General features: G+C 41.4%; 2 protein-coding genes across 2 annotated transcripts in view; one reads left to right on the forward strand and one right to left on the reverse strand.

Moving 5' to 3' along the window:
- tshr (thyroid stimulating hormone receptor) overlaps nucleotides 1-26,117 on the forward strand; it is a 38,010-nt gene that overhangs the window by 4,215 nt on the left and 7,678 nt on the right. Inside the window, exons 2-7 of the mRNA XM_057353691.1 lie at nucleotides 16,305-16,376; nucleotides 19,639-19,713; nucleotides 21,010-21,084; nucleotides 21,525-21,599; nucleotides 21,676-21,753; nucleotides 22,515-22,583. Of these exons, the coding sequence (XP_057209674.1) occupies nucleotides 16,305-16,376; nucleotides 19,639-19,713; nucleotides 21,010-21,084; nucleotides 21,525-21,599; nucleotides 21,676-21,753; nucleotides 22,515-22,583 (444 nt within the window). The remainder of the gene's footprint in view (nucleotides 1-16,304; nucleotides 16,377-19,638; nucleotides 19,714-21,009; nucleotides 21,085-21,524; nucleotides 21,600-21,675; nucleotides 21,754-22,514; nucleotides 22,584-26,117) is intronic.
- LOC130566294 (signal peptide, CUB and EGF-like domain-containing protein 3) lies at nucleotides 3,250-5,802 on the reverse strand. Its single transcript, XM_057353692.1, has 3 exons — nucleotides 5,066-5,802; nucleotides 3,823-3,858; nucleotides 3,250-3,488 (listed from the first exon to the last, which is right to left on the reverse strand). The coding sequence occupies exons 1-3, from the start codon at nucleotides 5,094-5,096 to the stop codon at nucleotides 3,322-3,324; spliced, it is 234 nt and encodes a 77-aa protein (XP_057209675.1). The 5' UTR covers nucleotides 5,097-5,802; the 3' UTR covers nucleotides 3,250-3,321.

Below are 26,117 nucleotides of genomic sequence, written 5' to 3' on the forward strand. Positions count from 1 at the left end.
TCACAAGCATTTTATATTATTGTGGAGAGAAATACAATGTGTTGAACAGGGTTCATGTTTACCACAGCAAACACTCATCACCTGAATAATGACTTAACAAAAAACTATATTTACAACAAAACAACATCAACAAAACAAATAGCTTAAACCTTAACTTCTATGTAAATACCCAATCTGTTCTTATTCTTTTACCAATCATTTATGATCAAAATATTCAGTCCCAAGACCTTGCGTGTATTGCACAGAATTTTGTATTGATCATTTTAAGTAAATTAAAGTTCTATTTTTTTATTTTATACATTTCCTAGATGAATATTCCACACATGAATTAGGATAATCAGATCACTTTTCAATATCATAAATCCAATCACAGTTGTTCTTACCCACACAGGTGTGGTGCTGGAGCTTGTATCCTGATGGACACCAGCATGTGTAGCTGCCTCGTGTGTTCTTACAATCACCACCACTGCATACGGACTGAGTACGACATTCATTAATATCTGAATAAGACAAAAACATTCTTTACTCAAGACCATTTTACCTTTTAAAATGTTGCAAAACAGATATAAGGAATGGGCAAAATAATGTGAAGACCCATTGTTATGGGATGTAATATATGTGTAGTCTACTGTGATAAAGAACATTGTGATAGTCTTTTTACAAGTTTTGTTCAGCAGTGCTTGGTACAAGAGAATGGTTCAATGGGTGACTTGAAAGATTTCCAAAGGGGTATTATTGTTTTTTAATTTTTAATTTTGTTTAATAAATCAATTGAAGTTGTGTACCACCACAGAGTCTTAGTGTTCATTCAGTTGACAAACTTGAGCGGGTTTATTGCCAGTGGTGGAAAGTAACGAATTACAAATACTCAAATTACTGTAATAAAGTAGTTTTTTAAAAGACAGACATACCCACATACAAAAGCTCGACACACACAATATGCACACGCACTAACACACATAGACATAGACACACACACGGACGCACGCGCACACATGCGCACACACACACACACACGCACACACACACATACGCACGCACACGCACGCACACGCACACACACACGCACGCACGCACGCACACACACACACACACACACACACAGTGAAAGCACACATTTAAGATAAAGGAGAGAGAAACACAGGTCAAATATTAAATAGACTATAAATACCTATATGCAATATTAATTAAGTAAAACTTTGAAATTCTAAAACACAGCAGACTCCATTTTTCACAAGCATTTTATATTATTGTGGAGAGAAATACAATGTGTTGAACAGGGTTCATGTTTACCACAGCAAACACTCATCACCTGAATAATGACTTAACAAAAAACTATATTTACAACAAAACAACATCAACAAAACAAATAGCTTAAACCTTAACTTCTATGTAAATACCCAATCTGTTCTTATTCTTTTACCAATCATTTATGATCAAAATATTCAGTCCCAAGACCTTGCGTGTATTGCACAGAATTTTGTATTGATCATTTTAAGTAAATTAAAGTTCTATTTTTTATTTTATACATTTCCTAGATGAATATTCCACACATGAATTAGGATAATCAGATCACTTTTCAATATCATAAATCCAATCACAGTTGTTCTTACCCACACAGGTGTGGTGCTGGAGCTTGTATCCTGATGGACACCAGCATGTGTAGCTGCCTCGTGTGTTCTTACAATCACCACCACTGCATACGGACTGAGTACGACATTCATTAATATCTGAATAAGACAAAAACATTCTTTACTCAAGACCATTTTACCTTTTAAAATGTTGCAAAACAGATATAAGGAATGGGCAAAATAATGTGAAGACCCATTGTTATGGGATGTAATATATGTGTAGTCTACTGTGATAAAGAACATTGTGATAGTCTTTTTACAAGTTTTGTTCAGCAGTGCTTGGTACAAGAGAATGGTTCAATGGGTGACTTGAAAGATTTCCAAAGGGGTATTATTGTGGGAACTTGTGTAAGAGGAGCATCTGTAACTTTAATAGTCCAATGTTTGGCGTTTGAAGAACAGTGGGTCAAAATCAAAAGTGAATGACATGGACCATCAAACACTAAGAAGCTTTATGTACAAAGAACATAGAGTACTGCAGCAAAAGTGACAGCAGAACTCAATATCCTCATCATAAAACTGAACATCTGAATAAAGCAATTGATATTTTTCTTTTGACTTTAATATTATTGAACAAATGTGGGAAATGTGGAGAGAAGAGAATACTGAAAGATTAAACTGGTCTGATACCTTGTTATAAAGATATCTTCAGATGTGCACTTTTATTTATTCAACCCTGTGCTCAGTGGTAATCAATCTTTGTTCTATAATANTCAGGAATTGTACTTTTTTAAGTAGTTTAAAAACAGTGTACTTTTACTTGAGTACATTTTTAGTGCTGTATCGGTACTTTTACTGCGCTATTTTTCCTCACATTGTCGTCGCTACTTTATATGTTTAATTTCATGTGATTGGCTAAGGAGAATAATCAGTCCCGTCACGTGACCCCGTCCACTCAAATCGCGCTAGAAAACTTGCGTCACACAGATTTCAAGACATCTGCCGCCAATTTAGTTTAATCATGGAGGAGGACGAACGTGTGCGGCAGGCAGGGCCGTATCAAACGGCGTTTTGCCCTTGAAAGTCACTGCGGGAAAGGGACACAATACGAAGGCTCGTCCGAGATATGGAGAAATATTGAGTTCCTGTATCACTCCGTTCGCCAAGTTTCATCCAAACGGCTATATCATGAGATAAAATTGTCCATCTCTCTCCAAAGTCAATATATCATTTTTTATTCTATAATAATTTATCGTATAATATATCGTCCAGGTCTCCCGAGCGGTCGGCACCCTCAGGCCTTCCAAGCTCCCTGCACCGCGGTGGATTCCCGGTGTCCGTGGTGACATCCTGGAGACTCCCTGTCTTGTCCCCCGTGTCCTACACGAGTCTCCAGGACGTCCACCCACCCCCAACCCCCCGTTGGTTGTTCCTCGACGCGATATCGTGCCTACCGGGAGGGGGGAGTACTGTGACATTCCTGTTTGTCCCTAGTTCTGTTTTCCACGTTTTTGCCCCAGGATGCCCTTTTCCCACGCTCCCTCACGAGTCCCTCATCATGACTGTTTCACCTGTCCCTCATCATTTTCTCTGCACCTGCCCGTCATCACCCGGACACTATTAATACCCTGCCTCTTCCTTTGTTCGTTGTCTAGTCTAAAATGCAACGTTTTTTTTTTGCTCCTTCCAAGTTCTTGCTCTCCTCGTGTTTTCTTCGTTTTATGGTTTATATTAAAGTTTTTAGTTTTAATCATCCTGTGTGGAGTAACTGCGTTACACATGCACTGTATACTGTACCTCTGCAGATGTTTCCATCCAGTCTGAAGCCAGACCGACACTCACATCTGTAGCTACCTTCAGTATTCACACAGTGTCCATTAACACACGGTTTAGGAGTCTCACGACACTCATCCATATCTGAGATATATAAAATGACAACATTACTCAGGTTATGGGGGTTATCTGCTCTTATTCATGCTGGCTGCAGAGAGTTTTTGCCCAGAACAGAACAATACGGTCAATCTAAACTGTATGCCAATTCTCAAGTATATTTAAAACAGTGAAAACTGAGCAGAATACATTTCTGTGTGTATATTTTTCATACACAGATATTCACTCGTGATTCATGATTAAAACTCAGTGGTACTCAATCTTGTTCTATAATAATATATCGTTTATTATTTTTACATTTCATCATTTTTCAGATCATAAATATTGTACTCGATGTAATAAATGAAACAAAGTGACTCACCTGCAGGTTCTTTAGAGTGGATGGTTGAAATCAACACTGTAAAGAACACAGAGAAAGAATAGTGTTTCTGTTTATAAAATAAATCATACAAACTGGTTTTATTCTACACACAGAGCAGAAGAATGGAATACAAAAGACCAACAAGCAGAAAAGCTGATTTTAAACAAAGAAGTAAAATTGATTTTTCTACAAGAATTATGAGCAGTGAATACGCCTTTATTGTGGTTTTGCTGAAAGAAGACGGTGATATGGGAACACTTGTTGAACACATCATTACACTAATAAACATGACTATTGTATTGAGTCAATACTGTCATCGCATCACATATTCACTTTGCTTTATCCTAATGTTGTTGGAATAACATTATATATTTATCCTTTTAGTCTGCACTTGTCAGTGTATTTATCACCGTATATACAGACGTGAACAGGAAGTATAGATGCCCACACTCCCTACACACTCGCTTAATCCAACATGGAAACCATATGCAAGTGTCCAATTTTGAGAAGGCAGAAATAATGCATGAAATATGAAGGCAAATAGACTTCTTCAGTAAATATTCACTGGTGGGAGCTTATGCACACAGTCAGTCACAGACAGTGACAAACACAAGGGGGTGCCAGAGGGTCAAGCATCCTGTTGTCTCAAAATGTAAATGTTCTACCATTGCCAGCAATAATATTTACACAATTTTATTAACAAACTTGTAACATATAGTAGAAAAATGTATGAAGATGATGAGGATTTGGTCAACAAAGGTTTAGCAGCATTTCAGGTTTATCTGGTTGTTTGTTTTGTCCTCCATTTTCCACCTTCCATTTATCGAATTCATCGCTAAAACCGGCAAACCCACCATGAGACGTGAATTCTAATTTTGCAAAAGAAAAAATAGCTCTTAAGCTCTTTTCTTCCTCTTTAGTTGATGTGTGATTTTTCTCATCTCACTTCTTTGAATTGTGCTGCATCTGCTGTTAGGGATGTTTTACTACATTTAAAGTACACTGGCTGTTTTCTGTCATGTACACTTGTGGTTGTGCATCAGAGACTTTAACATTATGTTATATATATATATCTTAAGTTTGTGTTGTCTACAGTAACGCTTGAGTGAGTGAGTGAGGACAAACATCGTCAAACTGAAGTAACATCATCTCACTCCCATGAAAAATACACGAACACAAATCAGTTGATGTCGTACAGGTGCAGTGAAATACAAGAAAATAGAAGATAATAGATCATACTCACAGAGCACTAGAAGAAGAGAACTGAACTCCATACTGATCTACTGATGACACACTTCAACAAACACACTGTGTTAAACACTCAAACACTTCCTCTATAACACCATCAACTACATACATGTGCTAGAAAACATCTACAAATGAAACGTCACACGGGCATACACAAATGTAGGAGTGTGACATTTTCATAAAGCGTTAAATGATGTAATGCATTTATTTGTCAATAACTGCACATATAATAATGATGTAGTGACGAGGTTTGTAAAGATTTGTGCACAACTGCTGAACTAAAAATAAAAAGGAAACCAAAACCACAATGAGTCTCATCGCCATTCAGTCAGAGTAACACATGAAGTCTTCTGCTGACAGGCTCAGTAAACAACCGCTGAGAACATCACAGCAACCAGCTAAACACTTCCAGGAAGTTTCATTCATCACACATTCTGTGAATGAGTTCTGATGCTTTGATGCTTTGTGTGGAGATGATGTGCTTCTGCAGATTTGTGTGAAATACTTAACAAAAAGCACGTTTCAGAAGTCACTGTTATTAGATTTTTAGAAAACTACAAATCTAAGCTGCATTTACACTACAGTTAATACATAACTAAGAGGCAATGATACAGAAAGAGGAAGTAAAAACACACAGATGAACATGTCTATGAATATCAAACTGCTGCATCTTCAGTGTGAATCATCTCATCTGCACATCATCCGTGTTTTATGCTAAACTTTTGTGTTCTGACAAGAAACCTAAAAATATATCAGATCACTGGCTTAACATCATTTTCACTTTTTAATTTGCATAGCTCTTTATAAGCATTAGTTTTCAAAAAAAGAGTCACATTTATCTTTCAATAAAACTTTCTTAAAATGTCAAGCATCAGTAAAACTNAGAAATGCTTGTCTCTTCTGTGTCTATTCTTTAGTCTCTGTGTGTATATTGCAAAGATATCTGCTTATGATAATACAAATGATTAAAATGTAATATTAAAACATCGGCGTTAAGATAAATTTTATGAATAGTAGGCCTATATAATCAGATACTAAGTAACTAGCTACTTGAGTAGTTTTTTCATTGCGTACTTTTTTACTTTTACTCAAGTAATTTTTAAACTAGTGACTTTTACTTTTACTTGAGCAACAATTTCTCTAGTTACTTGTAATTTTACTTGAGTAAAGATTTTGGCTACTCTACCCACCTCTGTATACAGGGCTGGGCAAAAATACATCAAAATGTATTTTAAAATAAAATACCAAATACCTTACGTTTAAGTGTATCAAAATAAACTACAAAATACAGCGGCCACATAATGTATCAAAATAAACTACTGTATTTTTGTATTTTAAAAATACTACAACATACTTTTACAAGGGAGCATGACATTTCTTCACAAACCCTCCATCAATTGGCCTATTTGATCTGTCCCTTCAGCATTACACTGATTCTGTTGATTAAGTAAACAATATTTTATAGCAACAGCTTTTCTCTGCCCAAGTCATGCAATAAATCTGACATATGGAACCAGTTAACAGATCCAATATTCACATATGCCTGGCTGTGATCTCCCAGATGAAGGTTAGTTTTAAAGTTACCAACAGTTTAATGTTTTACAGTTTGCAAATGACTTGTAATTGTATCCTAATTTAGTTACTTGGTGTTTGGTAACAAAGGCTTTAGGAAGCAGCATAGTAAGGTTACTGCTGCTATGAAAGTGTTTAGTGATATCATAAATACCTTAGATTGTAAGCAATTTTGCTCTTCCGTTTTTCTTGACCTTGCAAAAGCGTTTGACACAGTTGATCACAGCATTGTTTTAAAAAGACTTGCAAGTGTAGGTCTTTCAGATAATGCCATAAAATGGTTTGCTAATTATCTCTTAGGGAGAACACAGTGTGTACTTATGAAAGATGTTGCGTCATCATTTTTACCAGTCTCTAAGGGAGTCCCCCAAGGATCTATTCTGGGGCCCATTTTATTTTCTTTGTACATAAATAATATTTGTGATAATGTCCCAAATGCTAAATACCATCTTTATGCGGACGACACAATTATATACTGTTGCGCAGCATCAGCCTTACAAGCTCTCCAAAATTTACAGGCAGCATTTGATATTGTACAGCTGCGTCTGTGTGGACTAAAGCTGGGGTTAAATATTGATAAAACTAAATTAATGATTTTTTCAAACTCTAAAGCCGTGCCAAGGAATCTCCCGGAAATTATGTCGTTTCAAGGAACCAAAGTTGAATGTGTCGAGAGTTACAAATATTTGGGCATTTTATTTGACAATAAATTAAATTTTAAGTTACATATTGACAAATTACTTTCGAAGTTTAGGCTTAAACTTGGTTTTTATTACAGAAATAGGTCTTTATTTTCTTTAAGTGCAAGGAAATATTTGGTATCTGCTACGTTTTTATCAGTGTTGGATTATGGAGATTTGCTATATATGAATGCTCATGCGCACTATCTTAAAAAGCTTGACACTGTATTTCATAGTGCTTTACGTTTTATTACTGGTTGCAGTACTAAAACACATCACTGTTTATTATATGATAAGGCAGATTTAACATCTTTGTATATTCATAGAAGTTTTCATTGGTATTGTTTTATTTTTAAATCAATCTGCGGCTTAACAGCATCTTACTTACTTACTTCTTAGTCTTTCAGATAAAAATTCAAGCTACAGTTTACGTTCACACGATTTTTTACATCTCACTTTACATTGGGTTCGACTGAGTTAGTAAAGAAATGATTTATTTATAGTGCCTCTTTTGCTTGGAATAATCTACAAAACATTTTAAAGCTGACTGTACTTCCATCCTTAAACGAGTTCAAGACACTTTTAACAAATTATGTGTTTCATTCTTTGAAAGCTTGTTGTTGTGAATTATGATTGTTGTTAAGTGCTTTGCTGTAAATTTGTATATTTATTAGATGTAACTGCTGTCTTGGCCAGGTCCCTCTTGTAAAAGAGATTTTAATCACAATTAATTTTTACCTGGTTAAATAAAATAATGAATGAAAAAGGACAGCAACACTGACTCAATGACAAACAAGTCATTCATAAGAAGACAACTGATGGCACCTGTATTCATAGCAACTAGTTTCTCATTAATTAACCATTTGATTGTTAATCATGAATAATAATAATAATACTTTATTCTTATATAGCGCCTTTAAAGTGGCTTCTCAAGGCACTTTACATAAAAGCAAATGATAATACAAGACACACACACACAAAAAAATGCTTATATAAACATAAACAATTAAATACATAAAAGTCAGGAAAAAGCCAACCTAAAAAAGTATGTTTTTAAATAAGATTTAAAAATATTTAAATTCTGTGCATCTCTGATGTGAGGAGGCAGAGCATTCCAAAGTCTATGAGCATAGGATGAGAAAGCTCTGTCCCCTACAGAACATAACCGTGTCTGTGGGACTACCAATAGACCTGCTTGTGATGAAAGTAGATGATGCTTAGGTGTATAAAGTTAAGAGTGCAGACAGATACTGAGGGGCCAGACCATGCAGTGCCTTATATGTGAGCATGAGGACTTTAAAGTCAACTCGGAACCTGACCGGGAGACGGTCCAGAGACTTTAGAATTGGTGTGATATGCTCATTTCTCCTCACTCCGGTCAGGATCCTAGCAGCTGAATTTTGCACATATTGCAATTTGTTAAGTGTGGTTTTAGGAACCCCAGCAAGAAGGGCATTGCAATAGTCAATACGGGAGAAAATGAAAGTATTTATAAGCCTTTCAGTCATGGAAAGGGATAACATAGAACGGAGTCTAGCAATATTTCTGAGATGAAAGTAGGAGTTCTTTACCATGTACTGAACATGAGAGACAAATGACAAGCTTGAATCAAATATTACTCCTAGATTTTTTAATTTGGCTTGTGGTTCCAAAACAGAGCCATCAACGTTTAAGAGTAGTAAACCAGCTTTGGTTAGTAGTAAAATGTTCCAATTTTACTACAATGGTTTCAGTAGTAAACCAGCGAAGATGATGGGAGGTGCCAATAAGCAAAACCTCAGTCTTATCACTATTAAGACACAAAAAGTTTTGGGACAGCCATGATTTCATCTCACAAAATACAATGTGTTAAAAAAGGAACATCCCAATTTTGACTAGGCTTAGAGTGAATGTAAATCAGAGTATCGTCTGCATAAAAGTGATAATTAATCCCAAGTGATCTTAAAATCAATCCAAGTGGAAATATGTAAATGCTAAAAAGTAAGGGACCTAAAATTGAACCTTGAGGAACACCCGTACAGACAAAACCAGTCTCAGACCGGCTACCACGCATACATACGAACTGTTGACGATCGGAGAGGTAAGATCTAAACCATGTTAAGACAGTCCCAGAAACACCAAAGACAGTTTCCAGACGTTGGAGTAAAAGGTTGTGGTTGACCGTATCAAAAGCAGCACTAAGATCCAAAAGGATAAGAATAGAAAGAGAACNAATCATATAAAATATACAAACACTCTTTGTAGTGCAAATTAAAATGATAACTGTCACTTAACTTAAACATAAAATAACTGGTAGACATACTGTAGCCTACTTGAAGTATTTTCTTCCTCACTTAAGTAAACAGTGCTCTCAATATAATGAACCAAACAATGGAACAATGTACCAAAAATAAATAATAATAAAGTTCACTCTTTGTAGGGCAAATAAAATATAAACATCCTTACCACTCTCTACCAATGACCATAATACAAGTCGCACAAGTGTTCTCACAGTAGAGGTTCAGCAGAGGGCACTGTTGTAATCCCCTCTGCCTCTATTCAAATCACTGTCATTTGCCACATAAATCCAAAAAATTCATTCATTCATCAATCAATTCACTCCTTCCTAACACTTAAACATCCATGCAGGCATCCACCATAGCAATCCATTTACCAAACCCAGTCATCTAACAAACTAAGCTATCCATTCATCCATCCTTAATATTAAACCATCGTTTATTATTAAAATATTGAGTGAAATCTTCTTTATCAGAGCAAATCCATTTAGAAAGTCTATCTCTTGTGCTCCTGATTTGAAATAATCTGTGAATTGACTTTCAGCGGTAGAAAAGGTGTCATCCTCAATGGAAAATAATTCATCCTCTATGGTAGAGTCTCTGCTAATGTGGCGTGTTGATGTGCTGGTAGTGGTATCTGCTTGCTGGTCTTGTTCTATGACAAGTTTCCGGCACTCTGCCAGCAGACTTGTCTTGGCCTTGTCCTTCCTGTCCTGTGTCCGAAGCCAAGATAGCATCCTCACTTTCCAGCACCTCTGCAAATCTTGTTTTGAGTGCCTGAAATGATAAGAATGCAAAGAAAACATATACGATTTATCTATATATATATACACACACACACACATGGAGACAAACGCAGATGTGTATTAGATTTTCAATGTACTTACATGCTGTATCATGCAAGGTAAAAAACGTGTAAACATGTATTTATTAAATGTAGTGGAGTAAAAGTATGACATATGCTTTATAATAGTGAAGTCAATTTTTACAAAGTAAAAAAAACTCTCATAAAGTCACAGATCATAACTGTAAAGCCTAGAATACAAAGCTATTCATTTCCATCCAAATAAATAAATGCAATTCTTGGGTAACTGATAAAGATACTTCAATAAATTAATGTTCTTACCATGAAAACTGCCTCTGCAAGGTCAACTAGGATTTGCAGACCACTCTTCAGTTCCAAGGTCTTGAAAATGAATGTCTCCAGTGTGGATAGGACAACCATACCTGGTCTCCCCCTATGTGATTTTGGGATGCACCCATTGTGTTCACCTGTTACATGTTACAGACTAGTGGTCTCATTAAATCAATAGACAACAGAGGAATAACAGCGACACCTAGTGTGTAAAGGAACTTTATATCACTTCACTCACACATTATTACCTTCATACAGGCCTGTTGTCAGATCAACCAAGATACAAAATTAACTGGTTAATGTATTCGTTAGTCATTGTCGTTGTGGTTTGTGCACTAAATCACTTTGGCAAATTCTTTAAATTGTTTTTTTTTAAATACATTTTGATACATAAATTGTTGCATTCTTTACTCAAAAGTGTTTGTTTAATGTCCACTAAACGATATAAATGACTTTGATTGGATAATTCTGAAATAACGACCAGCTGTCCAATACCATATCCCTTATGTGTGTCAAAGTGAGTATAGCCTTTAAATTTCACAGATTTTTTTTTTAACTAGAATCATTTTTCGTGTCAATTTCATGTAAAATGAAATCCAGCAGTAACAGTTTTAATACATCATTATAAACGACCAAGTATCAGCATGATAAAACATAACTTTAATATTTTATTACTTTAAACTCTTTCCTAACGTTTTCTAAAGTTCTAGGTTTGCATATTACAGTTTTTCTCGATTGCTAACACACAATTCATGAAACAATCACCATTTTCTGACAACCATAAACACATCTCAGAACAATACACCAACTTGTACAAACCCCACACACAAACAGCCTCAATTTGCAAAGGTTTAACCATGTTCTCATTCAGAAAACACAAACACACAATATAATAACTGAAGTGTCAATTGTAAACTCAAATAGCACACATTTGTCCATCAGTAAACATTCAGTTGCAAAACTGATGACACACCAATCAGAATCTCAGGATAATATCAATAGGAGCACAGGTAATGTGCATCCTAGAATCATCTACTGCGCTTTATACTACTTACAGTAAACATTATAGACAGTATAATCACAGTACACACTTTATATGAGAGAAATTTCACTATTCTGTATCCAGTAAACTGTAGCATGTGTACACCCTCAAATTTGTGATTATCAAGTTTACAAATGTGCATTTGTAGCCTTTTTTACCTGTTCCGTATTTTTGCAGAAAATAGTACACTTTTACGAAATTGGGCCAAAGGTGCAGAGGATGCCATATTTTTTACATCGCCTCCTATTGACAAATCGCCTCACTGTTTTGTTTCCTTTATCTTCTCTGTAAGTCGCTTTGGATAAAAGCATCTGCTAAATGCCTGACTGTAAATGTTATTTGTGCAGATGTGTACTGAATTGTGTTGCATGACCAGTTTACTTAATTGTTCTTTGGTTTTTGAACTTTTCTTGTCTTGTAAGATCATCTTCATCTACTTTACAGTAGTGTAATGTTTTATTTTTATTTTATTCCTAAAGCTCATTCTTGACTTTGACTCTGTCACTCTTTTATTTGTATATTCTAATAAACACTAAGTCTGTCAAATTATTCTCGAATCCCAATAAGAGGTATTTTAGTAACAGTGTTTTGAATTGATCTCACCAGTGTCTTAAGACTATGTTGCAGTGTGGGTGTTTTTGAGGGCTTGTGTGTCATATCTGGGGAGGAAAGCTTGGTTTTTCAGCAAGTTTGAATGGTTTGAGAAGAGAGCTTCATTTTGACCCGAAAATAGGATGTTTGGGGAATTGGGTGAGACGTTATGGATTTTTTTCACTGTTTTGAGAATACAAGGCATAATTTCAAGAAATGTGTTTAAGCAATCGAGAAAAACTGTAACTGCAGTAATTAANAGGTTGATCACGCAGAAGCGCATCCTGACGTCCGTCAGGTGTCAGGACTGGTTCATGGCAATCGACCTGAAGGACGCGTACTTCATGTCTCGATCCTCCCTCGACATCGGCCGTTCCGACGGTTCGCGTTCGAGGGACGGGCATATCAGTACAGGGTCCTCCCCTTCGGTCTGTCCCTGTCTCCACGATTCTTTACGAAGGTCGTGGATTCCGCCCTCCTTCCCCTTAGGGAAGGAGGTGTGCGGGTACTAAACTATCTCGACGACTGACTCAGTTTGGCGCACTCTCGAGATCGGTTGTGTACACACAGGGACCTGGTGCTCCGGCACCTAGATCAGTGGGGCTACAGGTCAACTGAGAAGAGCAAGCTCTCCCCGGTGCAGAGCGTCCTCTTTCTCGGTATGGAACTCGACTCTGTCCTCATGAGCGGCCCCGCTCACCCCCCGTGGGGGGCGTGAGACCCGCGACGAGGAAGCCCACACCCACGCGGCTTCCCAGAGGCAGTGCGACTGACTAGCGCGCCCGATCAGTGTTGAACTGCCTGAAGCTCTCAGACAGTCAGCGGTCCCCCTGAAACAATTTCAGAGGCTCCTGTGATACATGGCATCCTCGGCGGTGGTGGTCCCCCTCGGGTCGATGCACATACGACCGCTCCAACACTGGCTACAGAGTCAAGTTCCTTGGAGAGCGGCACACCAGCAGCAGGCGTATGGTCATCACGCTTTTCTGCCGACACACCCTAACCCCCTGATCTCCATGACCTTCTTGCGGACAGGGGTCCCCTTTGGGATGCCTCCCTGCAGGGTTAGAGTGCCGTGTGCAACGGGCAAGCAGTGTCGGGGCGGTGGACGGGCCCCCGCCTGCGTTGGCATTTCAACTGCCTAGAGTTGTTGGTTGTGCTACTTGCATTGACGAGGCTACTACCTCTCGTGCAGGGCAAGCACGTGCTGGTCCGGTCGGACAGCACAGCTGCTGTGGCGTATATCATTGGATTCGCTCGCGGCAGCTAACATGACTCGCCCGGCGCCTCCTCCTCTGGAGTCAGCAGGTGATCAGTTCCCTGCGAGCCACACACATCCCAGGTGTCCTGAACCAGACAGCTGATGCGCTCTCTCGTCAGTCGACGCCTCGCGGAGAGTGGCAACTACATCCCCGCGCAGCCGGCTCATTTGGGAGAGGTTCGGCCAGGCACAGGTGGTCCTGTTGCCTCCCCGGACTCCACCCATTGTCCGCTTTGGTACTCCCTGTCCGAGGCAACCCTTGGCACGGATGCCCTTGCGCACAGCTGGCCGCGGGACAAGCGGAAGTACGCTTCCCCCCCAGTGAGCCTCAGTGCACAGGTCCTGTGCAAGGCCAGGGAAGAGGAGCATCAAGTGGTACTAGTTACGCCCCTTTTGGCCTAACCAGGACTTGGTTCTCAGAGCTAAGGCTCTGACAACAACTCCCCCCTGGCCGCTCCCCCTGGCGAACTGCTTCCCCAGGGGAAGGGGCACGTTACGGCATCCCAGGCAAAACCTGGTCTCCATGTCTGGACGGGACGAGGAGATCCTGAGTGACCCACCCCCGGTCTGGTTGGGACGTCACTCAGGCTAGGGCTTCGGCCACTGGGCGGCTATACGCCCATAGGTGGTGCCTCTTCTCGTCCTGGGGCTCTTCTCGGCGAGAAGACACGCGGAGTTGCTCGGTCGGGTACGAGCTGTCCCATCCTCAAGAGAGACGTGGGGAGTAACCTCTTCCCCCTCCACACTGGGAATGTATGTAGCCGCTACGGCCGCTCATCATGACCCAAGTGCTGGGTAGCCTCTGGGACAGCACGACCTGGTCATTAGGTTCCTAAGGGGCGCGAGAGGGTGACCACCTTATCCGCGGTCCGTACCCTCTTGCGACCTAGGTGGCGGGCCTCAAGAGGCCCCGCCCCCTTCGAGCCTCTCGGGTTGACGCTCTTTCTCAGTCTTGATAAAGACGGCTTTCCGCATGGCCTCACCTCCAAGAGGGTAGGGGATCTACAAGCACCCTCCGTGTCACAGATTGCCTAGAACTCGGGGCCGGGATTCTCACGTTATCTTGAGACCCCGCCCCGGCTACGTGCCCAAGGTTCCCACCACTCTCCCGAGAGACCAGGTGGTGAACCTGCAGGCGCTCCCCACCGGGGAGGAAGACCCAACCTATCCGTGTTGTGTCCAGTACGCGCACGGCGCCTCTACTTGGACCGCACGCAGAGCCCAGAAGCTCTGAGCAGCTCTTTGTCTGTTTCGGAGGTCAGCAAGGGAGGGCTGTCTCCAAACAGAGGCTGGAGCACTGGATCGTGGATGCCCTCGTTAGGGCATACCGATCTCATTCGCCCCTGCCCGTTGGGGTGAGCACACCCCTCATGGGCACTGGCTCAGGGCGCCTCTACTGGCAGACATCTGCAGAGCTGCGGGTTGGGCTATGCCTAACAACTCCGTGAGGTTCTAATACCTACGCGCGGAACCGGTGTCAGCCGCATCCTGCAAGGGCAATGTGTGGACCGGCAGCCGGTAGGGCGTACGCCTGCGGAAGCCCTTCCCCCTCCTTAGGGGGAGCAGTGGCATCTACGCCTCACCCTCTTTCCCCTCTGGGTAAAGAACAGGCATTTATCCATCACTAAGCACCTTCCACGGGGACAGGCTGGGCAGAGCAGCCCTGCCCCCTTAGGCCGGGGAACAGTTGAGTTATCTCCCACATAGCTCTAACCGGACCTAGTGCTCCAGACGTGGTAACCCCCCCTCCGTGGGCTGTTCCGTCTGATGTATCCTCATGAATGGTTCCCACCTTGGCAACCCATGACCTCCCAGGTGGACTCCCACCTTGCGGTTAACTCCTGCAGTCCGCACATTCTCCCATGAGTTCTCCCCTGATGGTGAGACCATGTGGTGTCTCCACTAATTCCTCCCTACGGTAGGTAGTGGCTCTCTGCAGCGTTTTTCCCCCGGGGGAATAATGCTTACCCAGTGGCCCGTTACGGTGCCGGGCGGCTTCTCGCATGTTTAGAGAATAGGCCTCCGCCCGTGACGGCCGGCGTGGGGGGCTTCCCAACTTTTTTGGAAAGCTCTGGGTCCCCCTTCCTCTCCACTGGAAGGTCATAATTTCGACGTTAGCGTGTTCGTCTGACTCGGCCAGGCCAGTCAACGTCGCTCCGCAGAGATTGTGACGCGGCTCAGTGCTGTGGCGTTTTCCATAGGAACCCCATTCTGTCGGTTCGACACAACGTCAGAGACCGACAGAAAGGGAACGTCTTGGTTACGGATGTAACCTCGGTTCCCTGATGGAGGGAACGAGACGTTGTGTCCCTCATGCCACAACACTGGCCGCCCACCCCAGCGGTCGGGGGAGGATGCTTTAGGCTCCTCAGACCAAAGGTGAATGAATGAGCACGCCGGCTTCCCTCTTATACCCGGTCGAGCGGCATGCAAATTTCATTCGCCAATTTTTATTGGCCTTTTCTAAATACTCAGAAGATGATAGGTTCTCAAGACAAACCCCATTCTGTCGGTTCGACACAACGTCTCGTTCCCTCCATCAGGGAACCGAGGTTACATCCGTAACCAAGACGTTTTCCTTTGCATTTTTATGGACTCTGTTTTGGACGTTAAAGAGTTTGTTACTAATTAATATGTTAAGTTGTCTCAAAATGTTTGTGATGATCATCATTTCCAGAAGCCTCTATGAGACAAGCCTGACCACAATTCGTCAAGATGCCTTTGCAAGTTTGGTCAATATCTCAAGAATGTGAGTAATGTTGTTTTTTATTATTAAGGTGATGGGCCCACTTGACATTAAAGGAGTAGTTCACCTTCAAAATGAAAATTCTGTCATTTACTTTTACTATATTTTGAAGAATGTTGTTAACAGCCTCCCATTCACTTCAACATTCAATGGGGTTCACTCGAATTGGTTACAATAGAAGTGAATGGGGGGGCTGTGCCGTTCTGTTAACAACATTTTTCAAAATGTCTTCTTTGTGTTCTGCAGAAGAAAGAAAGTCTAACAGGTTTGAAATGACAAGAGGGTGAGTAAATGATGACAGACTTTTCATTTTTAAAGTGAACTACTCAACCTGTTAACTGCCACTGCCCTTTTTGAGCATACACATGAAAATGCACTATTCAAACTAAAACGGTTATAAATCATGAATGATTTGGAGTAGAGACCTAAGGTTGGTCTTGTTTAAAAGAAGACATTTTGCAGATTATTGCTGAAGAGGAATCAGTTAAATAAGATACAGTATAAGATATTTTAAGTTTTTTTAAGTTTAATTGGATGGTTATGAAAAAATATATATCGTCGCTGTCGGGCGGAAACCTCCTATGTCCAAATTTGGTCAATTTCATATTTTTTCACAAATCAATGCTATTGGTCAGTCCCCATGTGGGTCTGTTATTTTTACAAATTATTAACTGATCTAAAGTGTTGAAAATAGCTTGAGAGCAAATCTCATAACTCCATTGAACACGTCAACTGTCTGAGAAGTCTCGTAACTCCACCTCTTCTTCACTCCGCGGGAGCTTCTCGGCATTACGTCTCCTGATTGAAAGTTTTTTAGACAATAACGAGTGAAAATAGCTAGGTTAGATACATTTCAGTAGGCCTGTTTTGTTAAAAATCGATAGCTGTAATGCTTCGGTGCAGAAGGAAGCCTGTGAGCCACGAAGGTAAGTTTGCGACAGCCTAGTCAGCTCATCGTTTTTTGTATTACATCACTTATAGTTCTTAAACCTTTAAAATAGAGTTTAGGAAGATGTATGTAAACACAGTCGTTAGCTTTGGTTAACGATTGAAGCCTTTTCTCTTGTCAAGAGGCTCAACGCAACCGCCGACTTTATTTGCGTGCAGATTAATTTCCGCCTATATTAGACAGCCTGTTTAACGTTTTATTTTGCATCACTCATAGCTCTAACGTTTAAAATAGAGTTTAGGAAGATGTATGTAACCACAATCATTAGCTTTCCTTAGCTCTTAAAGCCTCGTCTCTTGTCAAAAGGCTCAACGCGACCGCAGACTTTGATGAACACTGCTGGCAGCAACGACATCTGTGTCCGTACCATTCTTATCAATGACAGCGTAATCTCGTATCTCCCTGCTCCCAAGTCATAAACCTCGTATCTCCGATTAAACATGGTTTTGGGGAAATGTTGTGTTAATGTTGGTACACAACAGTATATGTGTCATGGTCGACTCACAAACAGGAGACCCAAGTGCGGGGTGAACAAAGTGTTTATTGAGAAAGAGTCAGAGTCAATAATCCACAACACCAAACAGCGACCACTCCAGACCGTGGGTCTGGAGAGAAGAGTCCACTGGACAAGAAGATCCCGAAGGGCGTAGTAGGTCCACCGCAGGGCGAAAGTGACTGTAACTGGGGTGCGAGGAGTAATCTCGACTCAAGCCTCCCGAGGTGAGGGAAGTCCGTGCCCGTGGGATACGCGGCGTGAATGATCACTGCGTAGAGCCGGGTGGTGAAGAGAGTCGCCTTCCGGGATGCCAAAGGAAGCTGTGGAGACAGGAAGCAAGCCACGGAGAGTGAAGGAAACAGGACGAAAGCTAGAGTGCTCTGAGGTCGTGGGGAAGTAAGTCCAAATAACTAGGATTGAGGTAAGCGCTAGGACTAGAACTGTGGCTAGGACAGAGGCTAGGCTAAGACTAGGTCTAGCAAGATATACAAAACTACAGGCGAGCCGCAGCTACACCTGGGTCAGTCTGAAACTGGCTACACAACATGCAATGGTCAGACACTAGACGAGAGACACAGAGGAATTATAAAGGGAACAAAACGAGGTGGGAATAGTGGACAGGTGTGGGGCCATTACGAGAACAAGCGGTCTTAATGAGATGAGTGTCGGCAGGAGTGTGAGAGCTGAGTGGAAAATCAACAGTGCAAAGTAAATCCTAGAAAGAGACACGAGGGCGGAGAGAATGACGTAGACACCGAGCGTGCAGTTGGCCACCAGCCACACGCTCGACAATAAACAAAACCCACAAGAAGGTGATCACCCCGACCCGACCCGGGCCGTGACAATATGATAGCAATATAAGGTATAATACCAACTTTAACGATACAATGTTTAATAACTCAAAAAATATGCAGTTTTTTTAATTTCCTGAAAAATAATTGTTTTGGAGATGCGAGGATTATACTATATATGGAGAGGAGATATACTATATATATATTTATAAAAATATATTTATGTAAATAAATATTTGTTTCAGCCAAAAAAATGCTAGAAATTCAAAGCCACAAGTGTAACCAAGTTGTGTTCTGAATTTGAGCTTGATATGAAAAAAATTAGATCTATATTACACTTGTGGCTCCTGTACTGCAAATGTCCACTTGGGGGACATGAATACTTCATACTTCCTAAACACCAAAACACATACTGAGAAGCTTTTTTTTTTAAATTTTTTACTTTCTCATGCACAAACCCAATGAATAAAACACAAATGTATCATAAAAGGAACATATAAATAGGAAAAAGAAACAAAAATCATATCAGAAAACTGAAACCTAAATTAGAAAAATAAAACTATTTACAACTTCAAACTGTCAAACACTGGTCAGATTTGTATTCTAGAGGCTTAGACCTTAGATAGTTTGTCATGATTAGGATGTAAGTTTATTGCAAAATATTGAAAAAAACCTCAGTGTTCCACTGGTGGAACAGTGACATTTAGCAGCATATAATAATCATGTCATAAATGAATCAATTACTGCAGCTACATAATGTATTTTGTCAAACACTAGTCAGATTTATATTCTAGAGGTTTAGACCTTTCCAAGAATATATAGTTTGTCATGGTTAGGATGGAATTCCATTGTGAACATTTTTTTAAGTAAACTTTAGCATTCCACCAGTAAAACAGTGACACTATGCAGGATTATAAATTACAGTTCGTAAACAAAACATTTAAGTTTGTACGTTTGTATGTGTGTACATAAACTTTCAGCACAAAAAAAAACACTGCAATTTTTTTAACACATTTATTATTTCCACAGCTATCTGTCCGTGGATGTCTCTCTGAGTAGGTTAGAGAAGCATTCTTTCTACAGCCTGAGGAGGATTACACATATGTAAGCCAAAGTAAAAAAAAATTTTTAGTCAAATAAAATTCCTTCATTAATTTTCGCTGTTAACTCTCTTAACTTGTTATCTGAAGGAAAAATAAGGTTATAAAAGTTTGTAATCACGATGATTTGTCCCCATTGAAGTTTAGCACGATGCAAGTTTACTTAAAGGGGTCATATGACACGGCTCAAACGAATATTATCGTTTGTTTTAGATGTTATGCAATGTGTATACACGATTTAAGGTTCAAAACCATATTTGGAACATCAGGTTCCTCTTCAATTGTACTGACTGGTACGCCCACCTTACTTGCGTATACATTTGGGTCAACTCATACCACGAACTGACGTGGATTTGTGGGGGTGTGGTTACACGAGGCGTTTCAGGCAGGTCTGGGTGAGCATTAGCTTTTACATAGAATGCATCTCTTGTTACGACACTTTAATTTTTGTAATTTTATATGTCTAATACATGCATGAGCGACTTATAACACACCAAAGACACAGAAAAACATGTGTTCACGCCATATGACCCCTTTAAAACCCCTTTAAAACCATTTACCGTATGCTTTAATTAATTTGCCCCAAGGACTACTTGGGATTTTTAAATTAGGGAGTGTAAAAAAAATATTTAAAAAGTTTGACTTTTCTCGAGACACCTGCATTCAGTTCCACTTCTTTACTACATTTTGTTTTACTAAAAATTTCAGTGTGAATACTAGACTTGAATCTTTATCACACTGCTGTCTTTGATAGTTTTGACTTTTTCGCAAAATGTGTCTTGCGAAAATATTTATGTTTAATTCAATTTACTTTGTTTCCGGTGCATATGAGAAGAACATATGAAGATACCAATAAGTTTTGTTTGTTTTAAAGCAGACGCCTTGTTCTCTTGTTCAACATATTGTATGTTCATATATTGATAGAAGAAAATATTCTGGGGGCCATGACATTTTTGTGAAAATGATTAAAAGTGCTTGCGCTGGGCTGGCAACTATATTAAACAACGCTGATGGGGAAAGCGTTAAAAATCCTTACTGTTGAACCTTGCTTTTCAAATGACTTTGTACATCAGCAGTGTTTTAGAGCCATGCCATGCCATTGATTTTTTTCTTTTATTGTGCAGTACCATAACATGTGTCTTTAAATAGCCCTGCTATTTAGCAAATAAGGTCCTCTTTCATGTTCATCTTTCAAAAAATGCTGAGATGCATGGAACATTAAGTACAACAGGTGTTTACATGTTTATCAAAATCTTTGGTGTTTGAATGTTTACGAAATCTTTCTCTCTGTTTTTTCAAGAGAGATCAGGAACACGAGAAATCTGACATTCATCCATCCAGAGGCATTTAAGAATCTCCCTAATTTACAGTATTTGTGAGCAAAACACTGTCCACACATGCACAAGGGTTGAGCACCTTTCAGAATTAAACTGAGAATACCTTTTTAATTCAGCCCCTGAAATTAAATTGATGTTGCAAACAGGAGTTAAACATTTTTAAATGTACGGTAGTATTGGAATGAAATTGATTGACATCCGCTAGTTTTTTTTAATAATACATTTACAGTATTTGTCTGTATGAATTATCCATACAACAGATGTTGATTGTGACCAATGTGTAAATAATGAATTCATGTTCACAATCTGAATTGAAAGGGAGACAGTTTTCTGCACTTTGCCCAACCCTGCCACATTCTGCTATTTGCTTTGTGTCATTTTATACAATGTGTTATGATTAAATCAATATTCTCTATCAACAATATTCTCAACGCACAGTATGAGTAAAATAGTGACCTGAGAGGTGTTGTGTTTACAGGGGCTTATTCAACACGGGTCTCAGCATCTTCCCTGATCTGACCAACATCCACGCTGAGGATTCATACTTCCTGCTGTGAGGAGCATTCCAGCGCTGGTTTACATGTGTGTGTTTGTGAAATGATTCCTCATTTGTTTTTGCTCTTTTGCAGAGAGATAAGCGATAATCCCTACATTGCCGAAATTCCAGCTAATGTGTTCCTTGGTATTACCAATGACATTCTGACAGTGTAAGTCCAGTGTCACATTTCTGTCATCCTTATACATTGTCATACTGACAGACAGGGATGGATTGACTGTGTAATGTTAGCTACACGTAAAGGGCTAGTTCAAAAATTCTGTCATCATATATTTACCCTCAGGTTGTTCTTGTTCTTCTGCTAAACAAAGGAAGATATTTGATGGAATGTTAGCCATTTTCAGTTCTGGGACATCATTGACTGCTCTAGTAGGAAAAATTAAAACTGTATTCAAAGGTGCACCAGAACTGTTTGCTTTTTTAAATTCTTCAAAATATTTAGTTTTGTGCAACAGAACAAAATAATATACAGTACAATATTTTTTTCTACTATGGTAGTCAATGATGTCCCAGAACTGAAAACTGCTAACATTGTTGCAAATATATTTCTTTGTGTTTAACAGAACAAAGAAATTTATACAGGTTAGGAACAACTTGAGGGTGAGTAAATGATGACAGAATTTTCAGTTTTGGGTGGACTGTCTCTTCAAGGCATATTGACACTGTGATTAATTAGATCAAAGAATCTGCATGCCACGTAATTAATTTGATCGAAGAATATTGACAACCAGAATATACAAAGATTTCAACTGTGTGGCTTTCATTTTTGCATTTTAAATAGAAGGTAAATGTCTGGATTCACAACAGTCTTGTAGCTTTTTTATTCAAATTTTCAAGTGTTTTGTTTACATGTATGCATTTGACAGACACTTTTATCCAAAGCCATTTAATTCCTTTCTTTCTTTTTTACAGTAGGCTGTACAGTAATGGCTTTAGGAACATCCAAAATCATGCTTTTAATGGGACAAGGCTGGACTCAGTGTAAGGTTCTTTATTATGAAGAATTTTCACACCAATAATATATTTTTCACAATAATCAAAATACATGAATTTGGTTGTTTGTTAAAGTAACAGTTCACCCAGTTTTTATAATAGTGACAATGGGGTGCAAAAGGAAAAAAACTCAAATAGGCTCAATAGACGCATTGTAAAATGGTTAGTAGACTCTTGTGCTTACAAAAATAGATTTGTGTGATGAAAAGAAATCATATTTTTATCCTTAGAAAAACGTTCATTATTTTATAACTGGGGTGTAGTGTACTCGAATGCATTTGTGTGATTTAAAGGGGTCATATGACAGGGCTAAACCGAAAATTATCGTTTGTTTTAGATGTAATGCAAACGCTGTATTTTCCACATACCGTGCATGTTTGTATCTCCTCTTTGCCCCGCCTCTCTGAAACGCGCAGATTTTTTACAAAGCTCATCACTCTGAAAAGCAAGGTGTGCTATGATTGGCCAGTTAACCAGCGCGTAGTGATTGGTCGAATACTGCAAGCGTGTGACGGAAATGTAACGCCTGTTACCATATTCGGAACATCATGTTCCCAAGCAATTGTACTGACAGGTGATACAATGTCATTGGTACTTTCCTTATCAATTCGAGCCCGAATCTGATCCGGAAAATGAAGATGATCAAGCCGATACATCAACTTTGCCAGCGCGACTTGAGCAGGATGTAAAGGATTGGTAAGGTTTTTAAAAAATATATTATGTTAAATAGTTAAAAACGTCTTGGTTACGGATGTAACATCTCGGTTACGTTTGTAACCTCGGTTCCCTGATGGAGGGAACGAGACATTGTGTCGAACCGACAGATGGGGTTCGTCCCTGAGAACCAATCGTTTCCGACTGCTTAGAAAAGGCCAATGAAAATTGGCAAATGAAATTTGCATGCCGGACTCCGCCCCGGACATCCGGGTATAAAAGGGAGACGGCGTGCATCATTCATTCACCTTAGTTCTGAGGAGCCTGAGACCTCTCACGACTGCTGCAGAGGACAGCACGTGTTGTGGCAAGAGGACACAACGTCTCGTTCCCTCCATCAGGGAACCGAGGTTACAAACGTAACCGAGACGTTCCCTTTCTGTCGGTCTCTCGACGTTGTGTCGAACCGACAGATGGGGTTCCAATGGAAAACGCCATAACACTGTGCCCTGTCACAATCTCAACGAAGCGACGGTGACTGGCCTGGGCGTGTCAGCCGTGAACGCTACCGCGAAATTGTAACCTACCAGTGGGTAGGTAGGGGGTCCCAGAGCTTTCTTGAAAGGTGGGAAGGCCCCTACCTTCGGCCTCACAGGCGGCGGCCTTGTTTCTCTAACAGCGAGAAGCCGCCCGGAACCGTAAGGCACTGGGTAAGCGCTACTTCCTCAAGTGGGGGATGCGCTACAGAGACCACTTCCTACCGCAGGGAGGAGAATAGTGGAGATACCAACATGGTCTCACCGATAGGGAAGAACTCATGGGAAGAAAGTGCGGCTGAAGAAACACCGCGAGGTGGAGGTCCACCCGGGGAGGTCATGGGTTACCAAGGTGGGAACCAGCATGAGGATACATCAGACGGAACCGCCCTGCTGGGGAGTTGCAACGTCTGGTAGCACTAGGTCCGGTTAGAGCTATGCAGCGAATAACTCAGGTGAACCCGGCCTAAGGGGCAGGGCTGCTCTGCCCAGCCCGCCCCAGGGGGTGCTTGCTTAGTGATGGATGGAGTGCCTGTTCTTCGCCCAGTGGGGAAAGAATGGAGGCTAAATCGGTATACTGACCCACTCGAGAGAGGGGGAAAAAACCGAACAGGCGTACACCCTACCAGTTGCCGGTCCTACATGTGACCATGCAGGACGCGGGCTGACACCGGCTCTACGCGGAGGTTGTAAAACCTCGCGAAGGTGTTGGGTGTAGCCCAACCCGCAGCTCTGCAAATGTCTGCGAGAGAGGCCCCCCGTGCCAAGGCCCAAGAGGAGGCAACACCCCGGGTGGAGTGGGCCCTCACTCCTAGGGGGCACGGGATATTTAAGGATTGGTACGCTGCCTTGACAGCGTCCACAATCCAGTGGGCCAACCTCTGCTTGGAAACAGCTCTCCCCTGCTGCTGACCTCCGAAACAGACAAAGAGCTGATCCGAGCTCCTGAAACTCAGTGTGCGGTCTAAGTAGAGGCACAGCGCGCGTACTGGACACAACACAGACGGGGTTGGGTCTTTCTCCCCAGTGGGGAGCGCCTGTAAGTTCACCACCTGGTCCCGAAAAGGAGCGGTGGGAACCTTGGGCACGTAGCCGGGCCGAGGTCTCAGGATAACGTGAGAATCCCTGGGTCCGAATTCCAGGCAGTCAGGGGACACGGAGAAAGCCTGTAGATCCCCTACCCTCTTGATGGAGGCGAGCACCAAAAGGAGAACCGTCTTCTTCGTAAGATGAGGAAGAGAGGAATCCCCTAGGGGCTCGAAAGGGGGCCTGGTGAGACCTGACAGGGCTACATCCAGGTCCCAAGAGGGTATGGAGTGCGGAAGAGGCGGGTTACATCTCCTCGCACCCCTTAGGAATCTAATGACCAGGTCGTGCTGCCCTAGAGACTTTCCAGCAACTGAGTTGTGATGAGCAGCAATGGCGGCTACATACACTTTCAGTGTGGAGGGGGAGAGGTTAGTCTCGAGTCTCTCTTGTAGGAAGGACAGCACGGACCCGATCGCACAACTCCGTGGGTCTTCTCCTCGAGAAGCACACCAGGTCGAGAAGAGGTGCCACTTGTAGGCGTACAGTTGCCTAGTAGCAGGTGTCCTAGCCTGAGAAATGGTAGCTACCACCGTCGGGGGCAGACCACTCAGGATCTCCTTGTCCCGTCCAGGGGCCAGACATGGAGGTTCCATTTTGTCAAATGAGCCAGTCGTCGAGATAGTTTAGTACCCGCACACCTCTCTCCCTGAGGGGAGTGAGGGCGGCTTCCACGATCTTCGTGAAGACTCGTGGGGACAGGGACAGACCGAAAGGGAGGACTCTGTACTGATATGCCTGACCCTCGAAAGCGAACCGTAGGAACGGGCGATGACGAGGGAGAATTGAGACATGAAAGTAAGCGTCCTTTAGGTCGATTGCCATGAACCAATCTTGACATCTGATAGATGCCAGGGTGCGCTTCTGCGTGAACATCCTGAACGGCAGCTTGAGTAGGTGCCTGTTCAGGGTACGCAGATCTAGCAACCCCCTTTTTGGGGACGATGAAGTACGGGCTGTAAAACCCGTTGATTGACCATCGATTGAGAGTGCTTAGGCTGCTGATTATCCTCGACATTGGGTCTCGCCGTGACCCAACGTCGAGTTGCCGAACACCGTAGTGTAGAGGGTGAGAGCGGCTGTGATAAACACCCAGAGAGAGAGAAAAACTCTTCGAAGTGGGCTGTTGGGACGGGGCAGGAACCGTCCCGGATCAACCAACCAGCGATGGAATGGCTGGGGTCGGGCCCAAAGGTATTCTCGATCTCCCTGGGGTCTTCCCATGAGGGCCACTTCGGCTTCCGCC

Source organism: Triplophysa rosa, linkage group LG15 (genome assembly GCF_024868665.1).
Source record: "Triplophysa rosa linkage group LG15, Trosa_1v2, whole genome shotgun sequence".
Taxonomy (NCBI): Eukaryota; Metazoa; Chordata; class Actinopteri; order Cypriniformes; family Nemacheilidae; genus Triplophysa; species Triplophysa rosa.

Excerpts from the sequence above, each read along its gene's own strand:
- LOC130566294 (XM_057353692.1), bottom strand. The coding sequence starts at position 5,096 with ATGGAGTTCAGTTCTCTTCTTCTAGTGCTCT. Across the intron at positions 3,859-5,065 it reads TTCTCTTCTTCTAGTGCTCT|TGTTGATTTCAACCATCCAC; the intron begins GTGAGTATGATC and ends TGTTCTTTACAG. Across the intron at positions 3,489-3,822 it reads CCACTCTAAAGAACCTGCAG|ATATGGATGAGTGTCGTGAG; the intron begins GTGAGTCACTTT and ends TATATATCTCAG.